This window comes from Elephas maximus, chromosome 17 (assembly GCF_024166365.1).
Source record: "Elephas maximus indicus isolate mEleMax1 chromosome 17, mEleMax1 primary haplotype, whole genome shotgun sequence".
NCBI classification, from domain to species: Eukaryota; Metazoa; Chordata; class Mammalia; order Proboscidea; family Elephantidae; genus Elephas; species Elephas maximus.
The window spans coordinates 41781773-41803916 of NC_064835.1; the positions used below are offsets into that span (position 1 = coordinate 41781773).

General features: G+C 42.1%; 1 protein-coding gene across 7 annotated transcripts in view; it reads left to right on the plus strand.

Moving 5' to 3' along the window:
• TTL (tubulin tyrosine ligase) overlaps window positions 1-10968 on the plus strand; it is a 56379-nt gene extending 45411 nt beyond the window's left edge. For 5 of the 7 annotated variants that reach the window (XM_049857653.1, XM_049857654.1, XM_049857658.1 and 2 more), the window contains 2 exons: window positions 4373-4516; window positions 7478-10968. In XM_049857653.1, the coding sequence (XP_049713610.1) occupies window positions 4373-4516; window positions 7478-7592 (259 nt within the window). In that variant the 3' untranslated portion in view covers window positions 7593-10968. The remainder of the gene's footprint in view (window positions 1-4372; window positions 4517-7477) is intronic. The other 2 variants (XR_007513716.1, XR_007513717.1) reach the window with 2 other exon arrangements.
• Window positions 10969-22144: the final 11176 nt, after the last annotated feature.

Genomic DNA, 22144 nt, shown 5'->3' on the forward strand with positions numbered 1-22144 from the left:
GTACCAGCACTGCATCCGTTTGTTGAAACATCTCAATTGGTATTCTGTCCGTTTCCTGGAGCCTTGTTTTTCGCCATTGCCTTCAGTGCAGCTTGGACTTCTGCCTTCAGTACCATCGAGTCATGATCATATGGCACCTCCTAAAATGGTTGAACATCAGCTGATTCTTATTGGTGTAGTGATTCTGTGTATTCCTTGCATCTTCTTTTGATGCTTCCTGTGTCATTTAATATCCCCATAGGATCCTTCAGCATTGCAACTCGAGGCTTGAATTTTTTCTCCCATTCTTTCAGCTTGTGAAATGCTAAGCATGTTCTTCCCTTTGGTTTTCTATCTCCAGGTCTTTGCACATCATAATAGGTCATAATACTTTACTTTGTCTTCTTGAGCCACCGTTTGAAATCTTCTGTTCAGCTTTTACTTCATCATTTTTCCTTTAGCTACTCGACGTTCAAGAGCAAGTTTCAGAGTCTTTTCTGACATCCATTTTGGTCTTTTCTTTCTCTCCTGTCTTTTTAGTGACCTTTTGCTTTCTTCATGTATGATGTCCTTGATGGCAGAGCTTCCACCATCACAGCAACACACAAGCCCCCACAGTACGACAAACTGACAGGCACATGGGGGCATAAGTGTGTATATCTTAGTGAATTTTAAATTATGTATTCGCCTACCTAACCATGACACAGATCAAGATAAAGACCCCCTAAAACTCCCTCAAAGTATATAACCAGTAACCAGTTTCTGTCTCGCTGATTCTGACTCATGGCGACCTCATGTGTGCAGAGTAGAACTGCTCTCCATAGAGTTTTCAAGGCTATGGCCTTTCAGAAGCTGATTGCCGGGGCTCTCTTCCAGTACTACTGTGAGTGGGTTCAAACTGCCAACCTTTTGGTTGGTAGTCAAGCACCTAACCATTCGCACCACCCAGGGTATCCTTCAAAGTACACACTCCATGCCAAAAATAACCACTCTTCTGACTTTATCACTATAGATTACTTTTGTTTGTTCTTGAACTTTATGTAAATGAAATTATACTGTATCTACTGTTTTGTGTCCCATTTTTTCTACTCAGTATTTCATCTATGGAATTCATCCACATTGTTGCACACAGCAGTATATTATCTTTTTTATTACTATGTGACATTCCATTGTGTGAATCATCCACAATTTATCCATTCTCTATTGATACCCATCTGTGTTTTATCTCTTATATTTTAGATTTAATCTATCCGGAATTGTTACGTATGGTGTTTCATGTTTCTTCACAAGGCTATCCAGTTCACCCTGGGGTATTTATGTGTAAGAGTGGCCTTTCCTCACTGCATCGTGGTGCGCTTTGTCATAAACAGGTGACCGTTTATGAGAGGGCCTGTTGCTGGGATCTCCATTCTTTTCTGTTGGTCTGTTTATCTGCTGTATCATTGTCACCTTGTCTTGATGACTGGTCTTTGTCATCAGTATATTCGTACCCAGAGTCTAATAGGATAACTTTGGGGCTTGGAGTTTCATTTTATCAGGGATTATAGGTGGTCAGATTCTGACAGCAGCTAAATCAAGTATGCTGGAGAAAGGATTCCTGTTCTAGGTAAAAGGTTTATTAGAAATTTACAAAGCCTCCTTCTCATTGTCTGTATAGTTCAGTGTTGCTACTTTGGTGCTATAAGTGTTCCTCCTCCTTGTTTTTTGTTCATTTGTTTTTCAGCTATCCTCCTAGCTTTCCATTCCAGCTGAAAAAGATACACTGTATAAAGTCTGATGATACAGAAAAAAATCCTGATAAGTGAATGCTAACCTTGAATTTTCAGTTGATAAAAAAATAATGTTAATTTTGATTTAGTTCTGGCCCTTGGCTGTTCCTTTATGTGTTGAAGTGTACTGCTTTATTCACTTTTTATTCTTTAGAACTGTTAGGTCTTTTTTTCTTTCCTACCATCAGCATTTATTACATTTTTAAACTTTCCTTAATTATAATATTTTAAAGGATAGTTTAATTTTTTTTTTTTTTAATTAAGGGTATTCACCCATGGAGTAGAGATAAAAGGTAGAAAAAAATGTGGTATGTGGCTTGAAAGGGCAAGTAAAAGATTAATGGGATAAGAAATTTTCATCCCAATTGGTTCTTAAGTGACTAATCTGTCCAAAATTATTTATAAAGGTTTTAACATATTTACAGTAATAGATTGAAACACGGATGCAGAGGGAAGCAAGGCCCTGACTCCGAGTTCACCAAGGTCTCAGGTCTTCTCTTTTGAAGTCACGAGTCAAAACCTAACTACAAGGATACACCTTAGAGTTGGTCACGTGGAACCCTTTTCCTTTTCTGAACATATACTGTGTAGAAGGATGGTAATCTCTGCTAATCCTGGAGTCATCCTAACAATTTTAGTTACTAAAATGGATTAATATTTTGCCCCAACATTCATTTGAGGAAAAAACCAAAGAAGATCTTCATGAAGCAGAAATGGCATAGGTTTTCTGGGGTGTTTGTGCTAGATGATAGTTACTTTTGTACCTAAATATAAGATTTGTGGTTATCATAATAATGGATACATTAGTAGAATGTACTTGTTTATCGTAGTTAGATTTATTAAATTTTTCCTAGGTGCTAGGAGTTATCTGAAGTTCTTTATATAATTATCACATGGAACTGTCTTAGCAATCCTAAGAGTAGATACTGTTTTTACCCCCATTTTATAGATAAGGAAATCAAAGTTTGGCTTAGATTTAAAAAACATGTCTGAGATCACACCCTTAGCAGCATGACCTCATGTACTTATTCATTGTATCTCTCCAGTTTGCTTTGAATTTTTTTGTGTCTCTAAAATTTCTCAGTTTTCTCAAACAGTAGTTAATGCTAATAACTATTCTAAATCTCAGAATTTGGTTTCAATATTTATGGCTCTTAATTTTTAATTAGCAATAATTTGGCATTAGGAATAAGACCAACATTCCACTCGCAAATTCTGCTCTTCACCGAATGATAGTCCATTTTTCACATGGCACACTTGTGAAATGCTTTGTTTATTGTAAACAACTATGGTAGCAGCACACCTGTTGAAGGAATCCGCATTGACAGCGGCCTTCCCTGTGAGGCCTGGGGATGCAGCCTTTACCTGGAAGAACATGAATATAGGGTTTTTGAACAAATTGCTTGATAAGTAGCATTCTCTTTAACAATCTCTTGGTAATAAGTTTAATAGAAGGAATTAAGACAAAGGCAGTTTTGGTTTTTTTTTTAAAGTTTTTTATTGTGGTTTAAGTGAAAGTTTACAAATCAAGTCAGTCTCTCACACAAAAACTTATATACACCTTGCTATATACTCCCAGTTACTCTCCCCCTAATGAGATGGTCTGCTCTCTCCCTCCACTCTCTCTTTTTGTGTCCATTTCACCAGCTTCTAACCCCCCTACCCTCTCATCTCCCCTCCAGGCAGGAGATGCCAACATAGTCTTAAGTGTCCACCTGATCCAAGAAGCTCACTCCTCACCAGCATCCCTCTCCAACCCCTTGTCCAGTCCAATCCCTGTCTGAAGAGTTGGCTTTGGGAATGGTTCCTGTCCTAGGCCAACAGAAGGTCTGGGGGCCATGACCACCCGGGTCCTTCTAGCCTCAGTCAGTCCATTAAGTCTGGTCTTTTTACAAGAATTTGTGGTCTGCGTCCCACTGCTCTCCTGCTCCCTCAGGCATTCTCTGTTGTGTTCCCTGTCAGGGCACTCATCAGTTGTAGCTAGGCACCATCTAGTTCTTCTGGTCTCAGGCTGTTGTAGTCTCTGGTTTATGTGGCCCTTTCTGTCTCTTGGGCTTGTAATTACCTTGTGTCCTTGGTGTTCTTCATTTTTCTTTGATCCAGGTAGGTTGAGACCAATTGATGCATCTTAGATGGCCACTTGCTAGCGTTTAAGACCCCAGAAGCCACTCTCTTAAGTGGGATGCAGAATGTTTTCTTACTGGATTTTATTATGTCAGTTGACTTAGATGTCCCCTGAAACCATGGTCCCCAAACCCCTGCCCTTGTACACTGGCCTTCAAAGCATTCATTTATTCAGGAAACTTCTTTGCTTTTGCTTTAGTCCAGTTGTGCTGACCTCGCCTGTATTGTGTGTCGTCTTTTCCGTCACCTAAAGTAGTTCTTATCTACTGTCTAATTAGTGAATACCCTTCTCCCTCCTTCCCTTCCCCCTCTTGTAACCATCAAAGAATATTTTCTTCTCTGTTTAAACTATTTCTTGAGTTCTTATAATAGTGGTCTTATACAATATTAAGACAAAGTCAGTTTTTATACACATTTAATATAAAGTTATCCAAGAACATGTTGTGTATTCCTTCTCCCTCTATCACCCCATTCTCAGTGAGCTCTCTCTCCGCCCACAGGAGCTGCCTTATGAGTGTGGAGCCGGCCATCAGCACCAAGCACCTCCCTTACCAGAGCTTCCAGCTCTTTGGCTTCGACTTCATGGTGGATGAGGAGCTGAAGGTGTGGCTCATTGAGGTCAACGGTGCTCCTGCTTGTGCTCAGTAAGCCTGAACACCACTGTACAATAACAAATGGCAAGTCAGTTTAGCAGTTGGAATAGCCAGTCTTGGTAAGGTGGTGAGCTCCCATTACTGGAAGTGTTGTAGGGTAGACCCTTTAACTGCTGTCAGGGAGGGTGTCTCAGTGTTAGGAGTCCTCTGAGGGGAATCCGGCTGCACAGGGTTTTGCTGGGCTATTGCCTCATTGTGTGCTGAGCAATTAGTCTGTGCTCAGGTGGGTAGTAGATGCAAGAACTTCAAGGAAAGCTAGTAACTGCTAGAGGAGACCCTGTCCTATGACGAGTTGAGTGAGCAAGGTCCTCTGAGTGAGGGAGGCGGTAATGACCAAGAAGTTTCCCAGGCAGGAAGTGGTCTGTGGAGGGATCGTAGAGACTGTGGCACTAGAGCTGGGATGCAAGAGGAGAATGTGTTCAGATATGCTGAGAGGAGGTGGGGGAGAGCCTTTCAGAAAGGGGACACAGCATCCAGTGGGACCTGGCCCTGTGCCGGGCTCAGGGTCCATCTGGCAGATGCACAGATGAATAGGACCTGCCTTCGGGAGTTTCTTTTCCTCCTGGGGGGATGGCCTGCCTACAACACAGTGTTAGTGTCGTGGAGTAATGAAAGGTGAAGGTGAAAAGGTAAGTTAGGGCCACACCATGGAGGCCTTATGTGTCACAGGAAGTCTTGTGGGCTTAATCCTCTTATCCTGTTGGTTCTTCTGAGGACCTGTTTTCATCATGTCATTTCCTGTGCAGGACCCTTGCATGGTTCCCCATGTTCATATCTTGGAGAAATTGAGGCGATTTTTCTAAAGATTTAAAAGAAAGCCCTGAAGCTACGAGGAGCTGCTTTAAAACTCAAGTTCTTTCATTAGGACTTAGGCCTTTGCCACTTGTTTGATGGCTGTTACATGGCAGGTGTGATTTTGTCTCATTTGTCATTCCCTGGCATTAACACATACTCACTAGGAACCATCTAGCCTGGCAGGCCTGTACTTGCCCCTAGGTTCACAATGGTGAACCTTTAGCCTTTAGCGAAGAGAGATGATGGGCATGACAGAGGATCAGACAATATAGATTATAAACTGAGACAAGTGTTACAATAGAGTACACAGTGTTAAAAGATACTATAATTGAGCAGAAGGTCTCCATGAGGAAGTGATGTTTGGAACTGAAATCTGAAGGTGCGGTGGGGAGTCAAGTAGGGAGTATAAATCATATTTTGTTGCAAGTGCTGGAAGACTTGTACATGATTTGGGTAAGTGATTTTTGACTGGGGAGGGCTCCTGGGGTGAGGGTTGGTTCTCTGAAGTGGCCCTGGACAGCCACTGGGACCCAAGCCACACTGAGAGGCAACAGGCAGAAGGAGACCTTGTGCTCTTGTTCTTATGATGAAGGAGGTAAACGTTCACATGTCTTTATACTCGTTTCACAAAGGAGAAAGGAGGAAAAGTGTTGATAGGGATGATGAGGTGATGGGGTAGTCGACGTATTCACGAACCTCCCTTTCTGTGTTTTTGTACATGTTACAATATTACTCATTTTGTTGTATGAAAATGGAGTATGGCAGAAGGCATACTGTCGCCTGCGTATGCTGTACCTCTGACATCAGGATTTTCCCCAAGATACGAGACGGCTTGACCATGTTGAAACTGTTTGTATTCTCTCCTCTTCCCCAACATTCCCTTTGGAAAATGCCTTCCAGAAGTGGCTAATGTGACACGCACTATGAAACACTGAGTATGACATACTGTGAAAGCATGTGGCTCTTGGTGACTTACTACTTGGTGACTAACTGAGTCCCAAGTCTCTTGGGGTTGTGTGGCTGCACCATTTAGTAACCATCGTCACTCCCTCCTTGTTACTCTCCCTGCAGAAATGGGAAGTTGAATGGTTTGGCCACACGGAATTGTTGAAAATGGGATTTGATTTGTGTAGACAGACTAGCTTGGCCTTCTGCCCTTGACTCAAGCAACCTGGATTCCAGATGTGTCCTGAGCAAGTGGGGTGGGTGGGAACATCTGACCTGGAGCACCATCTCAGATGTGGGATTTTTCTTAGACCACACATCCCTGGTTTTTTCCAGTGTTGGTGTGAGTTCTCAGAGAGCTGACTCTGGGCCCTCGTGTACTGCCACATGAGATGGCAGAAATTCTACAGGGAGTATGTAGTCTCAGGAAGGCCATTTAGCTACTTTGAAGATAATGGATTGTAGGATTTTTTCCTCAGCTTTACCACTTGGGTTGGTTCCATTGCCCTGTGGATGAAATCCAGACTCCGGAACATGGCATCAAGGACCCTGCATGGCCTGGCCTCTGCCTTTGCCTCCAGCCTCATCTGACCCCTTCATGCTCTGTTCACACTGATGTACTTGCAATTCTTCAGATAACCTGTGCTCTGTCTTCTGTATATGCTACTCCTCTGCTTGTGTGTCTCTGCCTCTTTCTTTCTTTCTTTCTTTCTCTCTCTCACACACACACACAGAGGCGCCCTCTCTCACTCCTTCTTTCTGTGTCTGTCTCTCTCCCTTCTCTGTTCTCTATCTGACCCTTCCTCTGTCTGACTTCTGTTCGGTCTCCACGCTTCAGCTTAGTTGTCACTCCTGGGGAGTCTTCCCTAATGTCCAGTCAACCATACTGAGTTGGTGTTTTTCCTGGCAGTGGCCATCCCTTCATGTACACTCATCACAGACAGGCAGAATGGCTCTGTATTTACACTCTATTGAAATTGCCTATCTTCCCCACCAGTCAGAGCAGGGCTTGTCTGTCTTGTTTACCTGTGAGGCCTTCCATTAATATTTGTTGACAGAAAGCTGAACAGTCATGCAATGGCTCCTGCAGTATCTGTATGTATAGTGGAGACCAGTTTTGTAAATGTGGTCCTTCTAGGGAAGATCCTGATGGAAAACCTATGTTTGCATTTTGATGAACATCCTTAATGAAATTTTTTCAACACATTTCAGGAAACTTTATGCGGAGCTTTGCCAGGGCATCGTGGACATAGCCATATCCAGTGTCTTCCCACCCCCGGACGTGGAGCAGCAGCAGACCCAGCAGGCTGCGTTCATCAAGCTTTGATGGAGGGAGGTGCTCAGAGCTGCCTCAGAAGAAACATGGGGTCTGGCTTCAGGGGAAGGTGAAATGACCGGTTGCTCAGCATCAAGCCAAAATGGGTGGAAGAGAGGCAACTCCAGGGTGGAGGGAGAGCATAGAAGAAAGACAACTTCCCCTAGAAAGCGGTGACCTGAGGGTGTTTCCCAGATCAAGCTGTCCCAGATCACACTGCTAGGAAGACTTGAAAACTAAAGCAGATTTCTCTGAGGGAGAACAAAATATCCTTCCAAGGGGAAAAAACAGGAACTTGATTATTTTAGGTTCTCATGCTTTTGAAAATCTTGTTTTTCTCCTAAGGCAGCATTGTGAGCAACAACTATCCTCCCCGGGGATTGCAGACCATTTGGATCTTTGGTTGGTATCTTTCCACCTGCTGCAGCCTTAGTGCCTTAGCGCTGTTCCCAGCAGCACTCCTTCTGTTCTGGGGCACGGACTGGATGCTAGAGCATTTGGGAGGTTGCTGGTGGTTCCCCACTCGCCCCCCTCCCTGGCAGTCCGCCCCCTGAAATCTGGACATGCATGCACCAACAGTCCTGGACTTCATGCTGTGCACTGCCCTGTCAGTGAAGGTGGTTCTCCTCGTCATGTTCCTGAGGGCGTTTGACCAATCATTTGTCAGGGTTGGCATTGGTTGGGCACCAGAACAGCAAACGCTGCTGAGTCTGCTCTCTGCATGTGTTAGGAACAAAGCAGCAAGTCTGCCCTGAACCTGTAAACATCAAATAAGTATGAGAGAGAAAAAACATAGTACCTTGCTTTACTTATCAGCGTGGGAATGGTGGGTCTTTGAAATATGATGATTTGCAATTATCTTTCTTTTAACCAGGTTCTGAATGCACTTTTGAGAAGTTCTCTTTTCTTCACTTTATTTTAAACCTTTGTACAAACTTCTCTGGGGATCAGGTGGAGAAGGTAGGCTTCTCCCTCTCTTCACCCCAGCAGGCACTGCCCCAGGCGCAGACAGCTTTCCTCCTGTTTGTTCTCCCTGCTCTGTAAGCACCCTGCACAGGATCTAAAGGGGCAGATTTGGTTCCAGGCAGGGTCTGTGTCAGGGTGTTCCTCCACGTGTATGTCCCAAAACTGGAAAGAAGTGGCTCTAGAGGTCCGCACAGCATCTTAGTCTCAACACATGTATTGTCAGTATAGATCCACTTACTGGACTATTGTGTCAGAGGTTGCATCTCTAGCAGTGGGAAGAACAAGATGCCATGTGTTGTCGTGTTCAGTGTGAGCTGAGGAAGCAGGCCCCTTTATAGCATACTAGAAATCACAGCAGACCCTTTGGAAGCTATACTGCCCTCACCAGAACTTGGTTGCCTCGTCCTTCACACACAGGTGACCTCCCATTTTTCATTCGTACCTGGCAAAAAGTCAAGTGAGACTTTTGAAAAAGTAGAAGAAAAAAGCAACACCTCCTCAAACATGATGAGATGTGGGAGCTTATGGTGAAAAAAGGAATAATGATAAAAAGGAATAATGATACGAATTATTTAACGGACATGGCTATGGTTGGTGATAAGATGTGAAAGCATTATTTTGGAGCTACATGGAGAAGGGTCCAACTGAGTTGGTTCTCTTGAGAATTTAGAATGACAAAATAAAAGCCAGTGTTTACCCAGAATAAGGATAATGAAGTTGCATCCAAAATAAAACAGTCTGTGGTAAAAAGTTAATCCTAGAGGCCCCAATGCAGCTGATGGGTTAATGTTTGGGATGTCCTGAGAAGGGGATGAGGTCCAAGCAGATCATGGAAAGCTGCATACCCTTCTAGAATGTGTAGGATGCTGAGAGCTTGGCTAGTCTTGGTGGTCTGCTAATGGGGAAAGGCATGGGATCGTGATATCACATGCTAATACAGAATTGTGATTTTTTTTTTTGGATCTGAATTACATTTGAAAAATTTCCAGCTCTTAAAGTGGCAGACAGCTAAGAATTTAGATGTTAGGGAGTCTGGATCCTGATGAATTTTCTAAGAAACTGATTTAAATAAACAGCATATGAGGAAACTAATGCTTTAAAAAAAAAGTTTTGTTTCATTCTTCACATGGTATCAAATGAGTATGCTTTTATGTGTTTATTTCAGATCAGGTGGAATGGTTGGCTCAGAACTGGTCCGTACCTTTCCATGATGTCTGTGGCACAGATGGCTGTGCCTTGTGCCCCAGCCAGTCTTCATACATGTAGACTGTGTAAGCACCGTCAGAGGCTGGGGGAGAAAGTGTTATTTATTTGGAGATGTCCATTCAGTTCTTGGCTCTGTCGTTTGCTTGCACAGTGTGAGATAAGCCAGTTAACCCCACTGTGCCTTAGTTTCTTATCTTATGGAGGAGAATGTTACCTGCCCCAGGGACTACCTCAAGGGCTTTTAGTGAGGACAGATGAGATTAGGAAGATTCAAGAGTCTTAGTACCAAGGCTCTCAACACTGACTACATGCTAGAATCACTTGTGAAGCCTTTAAAAAATGTTGGTACCCACACTTTCCTCCTTGTGCTGACCAATTAAATTGGTATGTTCTGGAATGCCTTGAACCACTGCCTGAAAAGGAAGAACAAACACATCATTACCTTAGAAGGGTTGGATAAGGCTTATGGCTTTTTAAAAACTTCTTTTGGGAAGGACAGGCATTTCTTTAAGGATAGCCAGATGCTGACATGTATTCATGGTGCAAGCAAGTGTTGTCTAAGCAGGTTCTCTATTGGAAAATGTATTTGCTTTTCATCAAGCATTTGGAAACTCAAACAGCTTTCATTTACTTAAACGGTGTATGAAGCTTAGAAATGTAAACAGGCATGAATTTATAAATCTGCTAACTATAAAAAAAAAATATGTTAAGGTTATTCATTAATGAGAGAAAAGCCCCCTCCCTCACACTTAACTCCTGTGGTAATTATAAACTCCATTTACCAAGAACATTGAAGTGCCTCCTCAGTGTTTGTATGAGATACCGGAACACATGCTGGCATGTTAACCAGCGGATGTGATGTTTCACTAGCTCCTCAGGATGATTGTCACGTCAGTGCAACATCCAGTGATGCTGGAAATGAACTGGAATCAACAGAACCAGCAAGTAGCAGTGAAGCTACAAACACGTTTTCCATTAACAGTTGAGGGAATGTCAAGCAGGGTGGGTCCAGTCCTGTCGGGTGTGGCAGGGGCTCCACATGACAGGACAAAGCTCCAGAATGGCCTGACCCAGCATGTGAGTGCTGTAGAGAAAATTCAATGAAATACATGTCTCTGATCCTGGGCACAGAATATGTAAATAAGAAAATTCTATGGATGTTTAAAGATGCCTGGAGCATTAAAGTAAAGATATTTCAAGTGTTTTTGTCCCTTTGGCTCTATGATCTTATTGTGGGTATTTATTGCCCTAGGATATCACTGGTTATTTAAATCCACAGTATTGTTACCCAGGGGTTGACCAACTCTTTCTGTAAAGGGATAAAAAAAGGGATAGACAGTAAATATTTTAGGCTTTGAAGGCCATATTGGCTTTCTTTGCATATTCTTTTTTTTACATTATTAAAAATGTAAAAATCATTTTTAGTTCATAAGCCATACAAAAATAGTATTTGGCCATATTTTGCCGAGCTTTACATGTTACCAAATGCATGAGCCAACAGATTGTCCTTCCAAACAGTGATGAGCTGTTCCAGGAAGAAGCACTGAAACAATTTCAGCCATCAGAATCCTGTCCATCATTTCTCATGTGTCTTGTGTGTTGTCTGAGTCATGATGCAGATTGTGAGGTGAGGCTCATGGTTGCTAAGGAGAGTTATGTGTGATTTAAACCTGGCAGGGGGAGGACCTCTGAGATGAGTCACACAGACTACCAAAACTGACTCAAGAATAAGTAGAAAATCTGAATAGACCTATAACATGAGATCGAATTAGTAATCAAAAAACTTGCCACAAAGCTCAGGACCAGATGGCTTCACTGATTAATTCCTACCAAACCTTTAAAAAATAATTAACATCAATTTTTCACTAACTTTTCCACAAAATAGAAACATTGAGAACATTACCAACTCATTTTAGGAGGCCACTATTACTACTCCTTAAAAGTGATGGCAAGACTTCATCTTACTTACTTTGGACATGTTATCAGGAGGGACCAATCCCTGGAGAAGGACATCATGCTTGGTAAAGTAGAGGGTCAACAAAAAGAGGAAGACCCTCAGTGAGATGGATTGACACAGTGGCTGCCACAATGGGCTCAAACATAGCAATGATTGTGAGGACGGCATAGGACCAGGCAATGTCTCGTTATGTTACACATAGGGTCACTGTGAGTCGGAATCAACAGCAACAAATTATTACTCAGATTCCAAAATCATACAGACAAATCACAAGAAAAGAAAACAAGTTGTCCCTCAGTATCCATGGGGAATTGGTTCCAGGACCTCCTGAGGATACCAAAATCTGCACATGCTCAAGTCCCTTATATAAAATGGCGTAGTATTTGCTTATAACTTATGCACATTCTCCTGTTGTCTTAGTTCTCTAGTGCTGCTATAACAGAAATACCACAAGTGGATGGCTATACCATTATTTCTTCACAGTAGTAAAGTAGGCTAAATGTCGAAATTCAGGGCATCAGCTCCAGGGGAAGGCTTTCTCTCTCTGTCTGTCTTCTCATCAATCTTCCCCCAGACTAAGATCTTCTCCGAGCAGGGACCCCAGGTCCAAAGGATGAGCTTTGCTCCTAGCACTGTTTTGTTGGTGCTTCCCTTTCATCTCTTGTAAGATAAAAGGTGGTGCAGGCCACAACCCAGGGAAACTCCCTTTACATTACATTGTGACTTTAGTAAGGGTGTTACAATCCCACCCTAATCCTCTTTAACATAAAATTACAGTCACAAAATGGAGGACAACCACACAATACTGGTAATCACCACCCAGCCAAACTGATAGGCACATTTTTGGGCAAACATAATTCAATCCGTGATACCTGTATACTTTAAATCATCTCTAAACTATTTACAATACCTAGTACAATGAAAATGCTAAGTGAATATTTGTAAACTGTTGTGTAAATAGCACTTTATGGCTCCCTTGGTCTTTGAGGAATTGCTTTGACCACTTAATTGCTTTTTAGGAGCCTTTTTTTTTCCCATAGAAACAAAGGATGTACACAAGTAGCAAACAAATGAAATGCAAGGCAAAGACGCTCAAACAGTGAGTGCTGGGGAGAGACTGAGGATCTGTGAAATGGTGGGAGGCTATAGTAGGATGTGCAGTCGCATCATTTTATTCATATGGATTCAGCCTAGTGCTCAGCACATAGCAAATTGAAGTTTGCTTCTTGGAACTTTTTTTTTTCCTAATATTTTTGATCCACGGTTGGTTGAATCCATGGATGCAGAGCCCACAGATACAGTCAACTATATTAGCAAACCAAATCCAGCAACATATAAAAAAGGATTACACACCATGACCAATTAGGATTTATTCCAGAAATGCAAGGGTGGTTCAACATACAAAATCAATGTAATACACCATATTAATAGAATAAAGAACAAAAACCACATGATCATCTCAATAGAAACAAAAAGCATTTGACAAAACACCTTTACATAGTAAAAACACTCAACAAACTAGGGATAGACAGAAACTTCCTTAACCTGAGGAAGGGCATCAACAAAGGATCCACATATTTAATGGTGACAGATTGAAAGCTTTCTCCCTTAGGTCAGGCATGAGACAAAAATGTCCATTCCCACCACTTCTATTCAAGAATAGGACAATTAGGCAAAAAAAAAAGTCTAGATTGGAAAGGAAGAAGTAAAATGATTTATTTGCTGATGACATGATTTTGTATATAGAAAATCCTAAAGAACCCACACACACACACACAAATTATTAGAGGTAATAAATGAATTCAGCAAAACTGCTGGACACAAGATACAAAAACCAGTTGTATTACTATACACAAGCAATGAACAATCAAAAAAGGAAACTAAAAATTCTATTTACGGTAAGCATCACAAAGAATAAAATACTTAGGAATACACTTAACAAAAGAAGTTAAAGACTTACAGGAGTTCTGGTCGATATAGTGCCTTAGATACACAGACCATAATGACCCCCTGACAACAAAGACTCAAGAAACTACGGAAAACATACACATAAAAATAACCTTGGATCCCTGAACATCAGAGAGTTCAAGAGACAGACCGAGCACTGATTGGAAAGGGAGGCAGAACAAGGCTAGAGGGAAAACAGGGATTCACAGATTGACCATGTCCTGCCTGCTGGTGGTGCTGAGCAGCGTGGCCATTTTGAGATGGCATCGAAATGCAACCAAGACTGAGGAACCCAGGAAAGAAGCAGCAAAGAGAGCAAAGCTGGTTGCAGAAATCATGAGCAAACAACCCCAGAAAGAAAGGACAAAGTGGGCAGGACACAGCCAGGGACAGGGCAGCCCTGAGGAGGGGAAACATGGGTGTGCTGTAGCTATGAAACCAGGGAACCACAGAGAAATGCCTCTACAGCAAGCGAAACGGACTGGGTCACTGGAGCCTTAGAGAAGGAGAAAGTGCAGGCAGGCAGTGCACAATTGCAGGAGAGTAAAGGGGAGGAACAGAGGGGCTGGTGAGAGCTCCAGGCACTGTGGGGAGTGCAAGTAGGGAGGGAGCTAGGAATTAGTGCAGGCACTGCTTTTCAGTGGAGGCACGAGCAAAATCAACCCACAGAGGAACAACTAGAGTACCCCCCCACAAAAAGACCAGCCCTGTGCAATAAGTCACCCTGCCTACCATCTGCATTAGCATGTGTCTTGAGGTGCAGGCAGATGGAGCCAAGGCATGAAGGCCCAGCCACATTCACCACCCCCTCCCTGGGGTGTAGGCAGCTTGCACTTCTGTGTGCCAGCCTACCACCCCTCCCTGAGGTGCAGAAGCCCCATGCGGACTCACAAGCCCAGTCACACCCACCACCCCTCCGTGAGGAGCAGGAGTCCAGCGCTGATGCACACAAGCACATCCATGCCCACCACCCTTGCCTGAGGAGCAGGCCATCTGCACAAACCTGAGCAGGCTCTGCTTTGCTCCTCACTCCATCCCAGAAATGCAGTCCTCTGCCCCTTCCCCCTCCTGCCCACAGATCCCTTCCCGCTGAACAGGACCCCGCTGCCTGACCAGGACTCTGTTCTCTGCTGTGATGGCCCACCCTCCCCTCTGCCAGCTAAGTGAGATTCTGTACCCATCCTAGCTGACCCCCTGGCTAAGTGGAACTCTGTGCCCTCCCCTGCTGACCCCTCTCTGGCAGTGTGAGACTTCACACTCTATCCTGCCTGCCCCTCCCTGCACCCAAACCTGTGCTTCAGGAGTAGCACTAACTGCTCCTGGCAACACAGAGGGTACACCGTATTCTTCAAGAACTGTGAAAGGACCTTGACCACCTAACACCTGGTCCCTCCCATCAAGACTTGTTTGCACACCAAAACAATCTTCTAAAAAAAATAATAAAAATAAAAAATTTTTAAAAAACAATCTTCTAAGAGAAATCATACATGCCTAATGACATAAAGCACAAAGTGTGCATGACCCACCATACCTGCCAGTGAAAAGAAAGCACACCTAGCCCCAAATCCATATAGAGACCGGATAACTGACAGCTACATAATCCTAGACAGACCAGTACTACAAAACAACATGAAAACAATACAAAGGAAGGTAAACATAAAAAGGGAAGAAGCTAAGCCCCAGATGCATCAAAACATTACAAAAAAAGGTAAACAAACACAATCAATGGAGTAAAGAAATAACAATGCTTCGGAGACAGTAGACAATAACAAATCATATGAAGAAACAGGATAAGATGGCTCAAACAAGTAAGCAACATAAATGGGCAGAAAACCTTCCTGAGGAAGAAATGGTAATAGAACTATCTGACAAGGAATTCAAAACACTTATACATAGGATTGTCAAAGAGATCAAGGAAAACACAGACAAAACCATAGAAGAATTCAGGAAAACAATTAAGAACAAAATGACAAATAGACAATTAGAAACAATGCAAAAACAACAACTAGAAACCCAGGAAATTAGCAATAAAATATCAGAAATAGATAACTCAATGGAAATAGAAGCAGAATTGAATCATTGGAAGAAAGAATCAGTGAAACTAACTTGTTTGAGGAGCAATCAGAAAAAAAGACTGAAGAAAAATGAAGAAAGCCTAAGAGTTATGTGGGACACTATCAAGAGATCAAGAGGAATAATTTACACATAATGGGAATTCCAGAAGAGGAGGAGTTAGAAAAAAAAAAATGGAATTTTTTAAGATATATTGGCAAAACTGGAGTAAACCCAAAGCAAAGCAGTTTCCTGAATAAACCAAATGCTTCAAAGGCCAGTGTAGCAGGGATGAGGGTTTCGGGACCATGGTTTCAGGGACATCTAGGTCAATTAGCATAATAAAATCTATTAAATAAACAGTCTGCATCCCACTTTGGAGAGTGGAATCTGGGGTCTTAAACGCTAGCAAACGGCCATCTAAGATGCATCAATTGGTCTCAACCCACCTGGAGCAAAGGAGAATGAAGAACACCAAAGACACAAGGTAATTATGAGCCTGAGAGAGAAAGGGCCACATAAATCAGAGACTACATCAACCTGAGATCAGAAGAACTAGATGGTGCCCGGCTACAACCAATGACTGCCCTGACAGGGAACACAATAGAGAGTCCCTGAAGGAGCAGGGGAGCAGTAGGATGCAGAACTCAAATTCCCGTAAAAAGACCAGACTTAATGGTCTGGCTGAGATTGGAAGGACCCCAGAGGTCATGGTTCCCAGACTTTCTGTTAGCCCAGGACAGAAACCATTCCCAAAGCCAAGTCTTCAGACAGGGATTGGACTGGACTATAAGATAGAAAATGATACTGGTGAAGAGTGAACTTCTTGGATCAAGTAGACACATGAGAGTATATGGGCAGCTTCTGTCTGGAGGGGAGATGAGAAGGCAGGGGGGACAGAAGCTGGCTGAATGAACACAGAAACACAGGGTGGAAAGAAGGAGTATACTGTCTCATTAGGGGGAGAGCAACTAGGAGTATATAGCAAGGTGTGTACAAGATTTTGTATGGGAGACTGACTTGATTTTTAAACTTTCACTTAAAGCACAATAAAAATTAAAAAGTATGTATTTATGGGCAGAAACTCTGCCTAATATCACAAAAGACAAGAATGTTTCCATCCAAGAAGCTCAATGAACCCCATACAGGATAGACTCCAAAGGAAAGTCACCAAGACAAATCATAATCAAACTTGCCAAAACCAAAGACAAAGCATTCTGAGAGCAGCTCATGAAAAACATATCGTCTACAAAGCGGCACCAGTATGACTAAGCACTCATTTCTCAGCAGCAGCCATACAGGCAGGAAGGCAATGGGATGGCATATAAAAACCCCTGAGAGAAAATAATTGCCAACCAAGAATTATATATCGAGCAAAATTGTCTTTCAGATACAATGCAGAAACTAGGACATTCCCAGATAAACAGAAATTTAAGGAATTTGTAAAAACCAGACCAACCTTACAAGGAATACTAAAAGGAGTCCTTCAAACAGAGAATCAAGAACATCAGACAACAACCTGAGATTAAGCACACAACATTAGCACTCAGATACCAACCCAGATAAAGAATTCTCAAAAGTAAAGTGAAGCTGCAAAACTGAAAACAGGGAACCAGAGACATCAATCTATAGACAGTGACAACTTCAAAACAAAAAGGGGAAATTAATGGTGTAGTTATAGAACCTCCCTATGTAGAGGAAGTTAGGGTGATATCAAGGTAGAACAGACTGTTTTAAACTTAGGAAGATAAAGGCAAATTTCAGAGTCTCCACAAAGAAAATTAACAATTCTACTCACCAAAATGAAGAAAATACTCAGTAAACACAAAATCAACAACAATGAAGGATATGAAAAGAAAATCCATAAACAAAAAGAACTCAGCACAGAAAATTAAACAGAACAAAGAAACCATTAATACCACCCAAAAGAGCATAACAAAATGGCAAAAGTAAACTCATACTCATCAATAATCACACTGAATGCAAATGGTATAAATGCACCAGTCAAGAAACAAAGAGTGGCAGAATGGATCAAAAACATAACCCTTCAATATGTTGCCTACAAGAGCCACACCTTAGACGCAAAGACATAAGTAGGTTAAAAATCAAGGATGGAAAAAAAAAAATCAAGAAAACATTAGCCAAAAGAGAGCAGAAGTGGCAATAATAATCTCTGGTAAAATAGGCTTTAATCAAAATCCATTATAAGAGACCAAGGAGGGCATTATATAATGATTAAAGGATCAACCCACCAAGAGGACATAAGCATAATAAATATTTACACCCAATGGCAGAGCTCCAAAATACATTAAAGAAAAAAAAAAAAAAAAACACTCTTAACAGAACTGAAAAGAGAAATAGACAGTTCTACAATAATTGTAGGTAACACACCACTTTCGATGATGGACAGAATAAAAAGAAACTCAACAAAAAAACAAAAGATCTAAATAACACAATCAACCAACTCAACCTCCTAGACATACACAGAATATACCACCCTACAGCAGCATAGTACACATTCTCTCCAGAACATACGGATCATTTTCCAGAATAGACCATATTTTAGGCTACAAAGCAAGCCTCAATCAATTCAAACACATCGAAATAATACAAAGCATCTTCTCAGATCATAACCCTATAAAGCTAGAAATCAGTAACAGAAACAAGGAAAAAACTAAATACGTGGAAACCAAATAACTTAAAAAATTATTGAGTAAGAAGAAATTAAAAATGAAATTAAAAAATCGTTAAAATCAAACAAGACTGAAAATACATCATACCAATACCTTTGGGACACAGCAAAAGCAGCGCTCATATGAAAATTTATAGCAATAATTGCACACATCAAAAAAGAAGAGCCAAAAACAATAGCTTAACCCTACTACTCTAACAAATAGAATAGCAAAAGAAAAACAATTCCACAGTCACCAGAAGAAAGGTAATAATAAAGATCAGAGCAAAAATAAATGAAATAGAAAACAGAAAAGCAATAGAATCATCAAGATTAGAAAATGGCCCTGACAGGGAACACAACAGAGAACCCCTGAGAGAGCAGGAGAGCAGTGGGATGCAGGCCCCAAATTCTCATAAGACCAGACTTAATGGTCGGACTGAGACTAGAAGGACCCTGGTGGTCATGGCCCCCAGACCTTCTGTTGGCCCAGGACAGGAACCATTCCTGAAGCCAACTCTTCAGACATGGATTGGACTGGACAGTAGGTTGAGGAGGGATGCTGGTGAGGAGTGAGAGGCGGGGCCAAGATGGCTGACTAGGTAGAAGCTACCTCGGATCCCTCTTGCAACAAAGACTCGGAAAAACAAGTGAATCAATCACATACATGACAATCTACGAACCCTGACCATCAAACACAGATCTAAAGAGTTGACCTGAGTGACAGAGACTGAGAACAAACAACCACGGGGAAGCAGCGACTGTTTTCGGAGCCTGGAGCCAGCGTCCCAGTCAGGGAACCTTGGCACCGGGCTTTGGACTGGGCGCAGGGGAGCTGAGCACGGCATCCTGAGAGGGCGAAAACACGGGACGCAGCCCTAGGCCCCAGAAGTGACCTCGGGGGAAGCCCACCCAGTGCACGCAGGCAGCGCAGCGACGCGGCTGACAGGAGGAGAAGTCACCGGGAGGCAGCAACTGGGTTTGGAGCCGGGAGTGCGGCATCCAAGCCGGAGAACCTTGGTGCTGGGCTTTGGACTGGGAGCAGAGGAACGAACCACGGCTTCTGAGACAGTGCAAGCACGGGACGCAGGCCTGACCCTCGAGGGCAATCTCTACCCAGCCAGCGCATACAGTCGACGCGCCCCTCGGGAATCTCAGATAAAACAGTCATCCCAAGCAAGATAAGTAACTTTGTCTATATTCCAGGGTGCTACTCTCTCCTACTTATCTGAACCCTCCCCTCCCCTTCTCAGGCAGCTTCATTAACATTGGAATTTCCTGAGCCAGAGAGTGAAGTGCTCTGTGGTTTTTCTTTCTTTTTTGGTCTTTTCCTAACCCATTCTCCTGGCCTGAAAGAAGCAGCTATAAAAAACCCAGGGACCAAATATCCTTCCCTAATTGGACTAAAAATACAGAACCAGCTCCAGCCAAACATATGTGATCCACAGTCTTGGGCTTTCATTCCTACAGGGAACAAGGTGGCTATTATAATGCAAAGGCATTTCTGATAAGGATCTGACTGTAATTGTTTTAGCAGATTACTGGAAAGACAAGTTTCCCAGGTCTGATATCTCTGCATATTCAACAGAGCCCTCACTGACCCACAACAGGGAACTGAGGGCTGAAGCTCCCCCCAGACCACCTAGCCTCCTGCCTTAGGGGTCTAAGGAGGGTGACACCTACCAATCTGTAGAAGTACTTGCATTGGGGGCCTAAGGTACAGCTGCAGAGCCCACCCACCAAAGTGCTTTAGGAATAGAGACACATCTACCTCATTGGCACTTGGGGGAAGCCTGTTAGCATCCTGACCCCCTGGAGTGTGAACCCCTGCTGCTACTAGAGTCTGGTGCACACAACTATCACCACTACCTCTCTAGGTGGATAGGTGACAGTCTGCACCACACACTTGATGACCCAAAATCAGATTCTACTCAAGAATAGTTAATGGACTCTTAGGCTTATATATCTGGTAACAGCCCAAACCAGCTGGTAATAGGACATAAGTGGTTCAAGGGCTACGACAATTAAGACAGCACAATCTAGTAGCCCATATACGTATATTGAAAGAAAACAAAACAAGATAAGACTCAGTGAGCAAATATAGAATAAATCACTACAATATCTTAGAGATGGCTTGGAGACAGCAGTCGATATCAAACCATATAAAGAAGCAGACCATGATTGCTTCTACAACCCCCCAAACTAAAAAATCAAAATCTTTCCCAAATGAAGATACAGTCCTGGAATTGCCAGATGCAGAATATAAAAAACTAATTTACAGAATGCTTCAAGACATCAGGGATGACCTCAGAAATGAAATAAGGCAATCTACAGAAAAAGCCAAGGAACACACTGATAAAGCAGTTGAAGAACTCAAAAAGATTATTCAAGAACATAGTGGAAAAATTAATAAGCTGCAAGAATCCATAGAGAGACAGCATTCAGAAATCCAAAAGATTAACAGTAAAATTACAGAATTAGACAACTCAATAGGAAGTCAGAGGAGCAGACTCGAGCAATTGGAATGCAGGGTGGGGGATCTGGAGGACCAGGGAATTGACACCAATATAGCTGAAAAAAAATCAGATAAAAGAATTTTAAAAAATGAAGAAACTCTAAGAATCACGTGGGACTCTATCAAGAAGAATAACTTGTGTGTGATTGGAGTCCCAGAACAGGGAGGGATAACAGAAAATACAGAGAGAATAGTTGAAGATCTGTTGGCAGAAAACTTCCCTGACATCATGAAAGATAAAGGATATCTATCCAAGATGCTCATCGAACCCCATATAAGATTGATCCAAAAAGAAAATCACCAAGACATATTATCATCAAACTTGCCAAAACCAAAGATAAAGAGAAAATTTTAAAAGCAGCCAGGGATAAAAGAAAGGTCTCCTACAAAGGAGAATCAATAAGAATACATTCAGACTACTCAGCAGAAACCATGCAGTCAAGAAGGCAATGGGATGACATATATAGAGCACTGAAGGAGAAAAACTGCCAGCCAAAGATCATTTATCCAGCGAAACTCTCTCTCAAATATGAAGGCGAAATTAAAACATTTACAGATAAACACAAGCTTAGAGAATTTGCAAAAACCAAACCAAAGCTACAAGAAATACTAAAGGAAATTGGTCAGAAAAACAATAATATCAGATACCAGCACAACACAAGGTCACAGAACAGAACATCTGGATATCAACTCAAATAGGGAAATCACAAAAACAAATTAAGATTAATTTTAAAAAGAAAAAAACGCTCAAAACAGGGAATCATTGAAGTCAATGTGTAAAAGATCACAATAATCAAAAAGGGGGACTAAATACAGGAGGCAAAGAACTGCCATATGGAGTGGGAAACAAGGTGATATAGGACAATACAAGTTAGGTTTTTACTTAGAAAAATAGGGGTAAATATTAAGGTAACCACAAAGAGGTATAACAACTCCATAACTCAAAATAAAAACCAAGAAAAACATAATGATTCAGCAAACATAAAGTAAACTACTATGAAAATGAGGAACACACAATTTAGAAAGAAAAACGTCTCAGCACGAAAAATTAAGTGGAAAAATGGAATTGTCAACAACACACACAAAAAGGCATCAAAATGACAGCACTAAACACATGGTTATCTATAATTACACTGAATGTAAATGGACTAAATGAGCCAACAAAGTGACAAGAGAGTCTCAGACTGGATAAAGAAACACGATCAGTCTATCCGCTGCCTACAAGAGACACACCATAGACTTGGAGACAT